The sequence below is a fragment of the Mycetomoellerius zeteki genome, unplaced genomic scaffold (genome assembly GCF_001594055.1).
Source record: "Mycetomoellerius zeteki isolate Tzet28-1 unplaced genomic scaffold, Tzet1.0 scaffold426, whole genome shotgun sequence".
NCBI classification, from domain to species: domain Eukaryota; kingdom Metazoa; phylum Arthropoda; class Insecta; order Hymenoptera; family Formicidae; genus Mycetomoellerius; species Mycetomoellerius zeteki.
The window spans coordinates 592,020-598,021 of record NW_017257421.1 but is presented as its reverse complement, the minus strand read 5'-3'; the positions used below and the strand labels follow the sequence as shown (position 1 = coordinate 598,021).

Here is a 6,002-nt window from a genome sequence, read left to right as displayed (position 1 = left end):
CCCGCCGGCTGTTTTGCTGACAGTCTATAGGTCTGATTGAAATAAGACGTAGTCCAATCTTCGCGAAATTAGTTGGATCGATATAGAGAAGTATGCAGATTAAAATTGGGAGGACAGTTAACTTATTAATCTCCTTGTCGCCGTCCTTGCTCTGTGAATAATTTTGATATATCTGAAACTAACGAGTGTGCAACCTTCAGACGAAAGCATTTCGAAATATAATACGACGATGAGAATAGTTTCCTGCGGAGGAACGTTATTCTCGGAATAATTTATAAATCCTAGTCGGGAAATAAATCGGTTGTCAACCGCGATTGAAACATCACTGCTTGCGGATTTGCGTGTTATTCTGGCTTTCCTGTATAAATTTGTCACGCCTGCGCGCATTTTCCACGCCACGTGACGTCGATGGCGTTTCATGGCGTCAATTTCTAATACTGTCAAATGTCGCGTAACTTCGACGACAATTGACGTGCGAAGATGTTCAACGTCTCGCTGTCGAGTTTGAACGCACGTCGTCAATACGGCGCCACGGAGTTCGCCAGAGGGGCTCGAAGTCTCGAACAATACATCTTCGAAGCGCGGAAATCGCGCGTTCCGCGCCGCGGCCGCGTTATATTCGTCGCGCATTTTTTTGTGCGTAAGCGTTCACAAAGAGCAGCCACGGTCGTCTCGCTTTGACATTAATCGGACCGTGATGGCGACATGGAAATTTTATTCGATAATATTGCGCGGGAGTCGCAAACAGGGGCGGCACTCCAGGTTTTCTACCGTTCCGAGCAAAGAAATCCCTTCTCGCCTCCCGTGGATATATCCTTTTTTTCCTTTCCATTTTTATTTGCGTCTACGGCGCGCACGTCAATTTTTTTTCGAAACTCTCCTTGTTTCACGTACAAAAGAGGAAGAGAGATGATGATCGAAACGCTGCGCCGTTCAAGCAAACGAAGTTCCAGCCGTCCCTCGCGGCATGAATATTTTCATCGGGTCTACATCTCTCAACGATTTCGTTCTGTACGTTGTTCTGTATGGTTTTCCGACATTTTTGTGCTTTAGGGTATTTTCGAACCAGAAAAAAAAAATCAAGCAAAACCCGTTCTGCAAATATATCGCTTCGGAAACATAAACTACGTAGCATCGTGCGCTTTGCCGGCTTTCCGAGTACCTGATTCATTCCCGAGATTGGCTGCGTTCAACAGAAAACAGCTTTGCAACTGTTGTAACATTTTTTCATTGATAAATCCAGAAATTTGTCTGGGGGCCATTGGCGTATACGTAAACAAAATTCTTTTTTAAAATTAAATATGAAAAGATAAAATATTAAATTATTATTTATATATCGTGACTTTGAAAAAGTATCATTTAAATACATAATTCACATAAAACGTTTTATTTAAAACGATGTCAACATGAAAGAAATATTATATGATGGAATTTATGTTTTTTATCTCTAGGAGTCTCTTAAATTAAAAAATATTTTTGAAATATCAAAGTTGTGGTTAAATATTTCAGAAATATTAAAAATATATATAACATTTTGCTATATTTTTAAAAAAGGAAATTCTCAGTGGATCCGTCAATAAATCCTTTAATACGACTGGTTTATATATTTAGATTTAGTGGAGGAGCTAAGGGGAAGACCAATCATATACGGAGAAAAATGTAAAGTAATATTCGATAGAATTCTGGTAAATTGAATTTTATTGAATTGCGATTGACAGGTCCATATAGAGACATCTACTTATGTAAAATTTACTTTTCTAGTACATTTCGTAAAAGTAAATTTTATGCTACTGCAATTGATGACTACTTCTTAATCTATAAATTACCATACGGCTCAATAAAATTTACTTTACTGACATTATTTTTTGCCTTAGCGCTGACAAAATTTACTTTACTGTGCGGTAAAAAATAAAGTGCATAAAGTCTTGAGAGTTGTTCGTGTTTATGGTCTTGAGAATAGTATGATTTACTTTACTGTAAGTAATAACCATTTGAATGAATTTACTATAATTGTAATGTACTTTTTACCCTACATCTCCGATATTTTTACTTGCAGACAAGCAAAGTGTGTCATAAGTTCGGCAAAAATAGCCAGTCGATATTTTTACTAGACTTGTCGGTGTATTTTCATAAGACTGTTCAAGATATAAAAAGAAAGGTATACTCTCTAAATTTCTTGGAGTGAAATCTCACTCCAAAAGAATTAAAATACTGCCATTAAGGAAAAAGAATGAAAAATTTGCGCTCTCGAATAGGAGTGGCAGATTTTCATTCTTGGAGTGAGATTAATTCCAAAGGAAAGAAATCTCACTCCTTTTTTTTATGAATCTCACTCCAAAAAAGAGTGAAAATCTGTCACTCTTATTCAATAGTGCAAATTCTTCACTCTTTTTCAATAGTGGCGGTATTTTAACTCTTTGGAATTTAAAGCGTAATATTGCGCATAATGGCGATAGCAGTACTAAACGAATCAAATTTGAATCCAAGTATACTCAATTCATGCGTATAATACTGGAACAGCCAATCAAATTTGGCTCTAATTCACTCTCCTGCACATTCGCGGAATGTTATACCTTTACTTTTTGGTATCACGAGACTATCCATTTTTTCTCCGTGTACTAAAAAATTTTACAAGTTGTAGAGCTGCTAATTCTCTGCCGAATGCAGCCATTGGTTTAAATTCGACACTACCATGAGGCACGTCGTCGAACGCGTCCCGACGACGACGACGACGGTGGCGCGGCGGCTGTCATCGATTTTTCATCGCGTTTCCGCTTATTCGATCTTTCATATTTCAACTGCTCGATTGTATACTGGCGCGCGCACAATTTATTTACCTTCCGTTGATCCGTATCTCGTGATTTGCGTGGTTCGTCCCGCGTGTATCGATTATCCTCGACGCCAGCTATTACCTCTGGGATCGTGCGACTATTTCGTGCGAGTAAATAGACGGCTGCACGGAGAAAATTCGTTTCGCGGTATCGCACGACCGATATATTCCAGGGAATAACGCTCGTGTCCCTCGCGCGTCATGCATTATTTCCGCGGCCGCGATTCCTCAATGAGCGAAGCGTTTTCGCCACCGCAGAAAAATCCGGTAAATCGATTCGAGGAATAACATGGTCGCGAAACGAAGAGAGCGAATAATCGAGGGAGGACACGATTTATCCACAGATCCACCTGAATTTAATGAACACGAATTTCCTCTCATATGCGATCGAACGTACACTGAAAAAAATGCATGTAATTTTACATGGAAATTATATGTATGCAACTGGAAAATTATCTAAATATTACATAAATGTGCTTGGAAATTTACTGGAAATTGTAAATTTCCAATCATATTTAGACAATTTTCCAGTCATGAACTTCCATGTAACTTCCATGTAACTTCCATGTAAAATTACATGCATTTTTTTCAGTGTAGATCCCTACGGAGGCTAAACGTTATTTAATCGGACGAGTCTCTTGAATGTCCTAATTTACACCGAGCACTTGATACGCGTACTAACTTTCTATTAAATTATCTTAATTTAATAGAATAAATTTAAAGAATAGTGTACTAAGCTGATACATCTATATGATTAATTAAATAGTCGTATCGTGTATACGTTTACACGCATCGGCGAAATTAAGGTAATTTAATAGAAAGTTACTGGTTAGAACGTGTATTAAGTGCTCGGTGTAAACAAGGGCAATGAACGAATTAGAAGCGGAGTGCTTCTTAACGCGAGCAATGTATTTCCGCGTAGCGCCAGAAACGTAATATAAACGTTATAAAAAAACGATTAAACGCGAAACGGTTACTAAAACAGTACTTTACACTTAGGGCGAAGTTTACTGTCGCATTTTAAGATCAAATGGTTAAACGTTTTCTCTGTATACCGGAACGTTACATTTTAACGATGATAACGCACCGTAATGTCCGTCGGGCGTTAAATCAGATTCGTTCGAACGTGGCACAGGGGGTGAAGAGATAACAACGGATAGTCGAAAGAAAGGGCTGAACGACGCTGGAAGATCGCCGGACGAATAAATGAGACCGTCGAACGAAAAAAAAAATGACAAATTCTAAAATTTCGAACAGATATAAGAATATCGAACAGACATAAGATATAAGCTCATTAAGCACATCTCACAATCTCATCGTCAATCGCAGGTGGTTCAGAAGGGGATCTAAAAATTTCATCATACCACACACACGCACACATCTCTACCTCGATGTATCTGATTGCTGCTCAACGATTGATTAATTTTGTTTGTTCTGTTTGCCATGTTAGATGGGCCCGCGGTTGTCCGCGTCAACATATTTGTTCGAAGTATCTCAAAAATAGATGACGTTACTATGGTAAGTTGAAAAAAAAAAAGAGAATGCAACGCCCCGTGATCACAGACACACACATGTGCCTTTTTTATATATACTTATACACAAGTAACAAACTATCTAATGCTGGGTGTTTCGTTATCACGTATCCACAAGTCAGCGCCATTATACCTGAAGGAGGCTGTGTAAATATACGTCGACGTAACGCACGACGACAACGCGTTCCTCGGCCACGCGCCTCGAATGCCGCGTGCGCTGCGGAGGTGTATAACGATCACATTACCGATATATACGAAGTCACGAGACACAGGGGATCCCATCGCTACCGGTGGATAGCCCGATGTATTCTCCGTCTTTCGAGCTCGTTTTCCGCGGTAGTTCAGAAAATTGTGGTCTTCATCCCCTAAAAGTAAACTGCGATAATGAACTTTTATTCACCGCAACTGATTTAATTCGACTTCAATCTTACATGAGCAAACATTTCACTCGAGGTTCGATTGTGAAAATATTTGGCGCTGAAAGCGAATAGGCCGCGACGATTTATATACCAAGGAAAAATTGGACTCCGTGTTCGTCGGTGAAGTATCTTCCGACATCGATGGGAAATGCCTGTGTAGACACACACATACACACACGCGCGCGCGCGCGCGCACACACACATACATAGTTAATTTACTTGTTATCATTAAGCTGTATAGTATCCTTCTAATGCCCTTTTTGATCTCACGATGTATAGACGACACATTTTTCAATCTACTTCTTTGTGTCTCTCTTCTCCTCTTCGTGCTAAACAACAAAACACCCGTTGCGTATCTTGAGGCCCGCTCTCGTGGCTCTTTTGTATCTCCACCTATCGTCATGTTCTCTACGTTAAGCAAGTATCTATTCTGTATGTCTATGAATGAGTTGAGACTTACGAATAGCACGACGCGTTCTTTACCGTCTTCGGTCGATATTATAACCAGCTACATCAAACGCGCTTCTGCATCCTCGCGAAATTTAGATCATATGAGAATGAAGGGAAGTAATGAAGCAATGTGATACTAACTCGCTAACGTACATATAGCTAATTATGCAGCAGATAATTTAACCGTATGCGCAGATCGTTAATTTGATTTATCCGCGCAATAAACTGCATCCCTAAGTGAAGAAAGTGCGAGGGTTGCAGAGTGAAATAAATTGCCACGGTCGAAGCAACCACGTTTATAATTGTATAAAAATCAGATAACAGCAAAAATAATGCATAAATTTCCATTATAATACTCGTCGGAACTTAATTATGCCGAGGAATTATATTTCCATACATTAAATTGCTTCGCGAGAGAAATGATTTTTCTTTCTATTTCCGACGTAGTCTCATTCCTACAATAATCCGGGATTCGGTCCGGCGTCTTTCTCTCCGATGATTTTTTTTTTCCCCTGTTTACTTAGCGTCGTGCTGTGCGTAATTATGAGATTCCATTAGAGTATATAGTATCGCTCTCACCCGCTGTTGTGTGGTAGATGATTTGATGGAGTTTCATCTCTATTTTTGACTTGTTTCGATTATGTTTATTCGCGTTGAGTTTTTAATGCCAAGTATATATACATAACATGTACACGCTGCCTCGCAAAATACAGCAGACACGTATATACTATACACCTCGTTCTATCTCTTTTTTTCTCTCTCTCTCTCTTT

At 39.2% G+C, this 6,002-nt stretch overlaps 1 protein-coding gene across 10 annotated transcripts in view; it reads left to right on the top strand.

The window, feature by feature from the left end:
• The window catches only part of GluClalpha (glycine receptor alpha 1), an 84,052-nt gene that overhangs the window by 57,849 nt on the left and 20,201 nt on the right, over positions 1-6,002 (top strand). For 7 of the 10 annotated variants that reach the window (XM_018454112.1, XM_018454110.1, XM_018454109.1 and 4 more), the window contains one exon: positions 4,281-4,348. The exons of the other annotated variants lie outside the window; for them this stretch is intronic. In XM_018454112.1, coding sequence (XP_018309614.1) covers positions 4,281-4,348 — 68 coding nt within the window. The remainder of the gene's footprint in view (positions 1-4,280; positions 4,349-6,002) is intronic. 10 annotated transcript variants of the gene reach the window in all.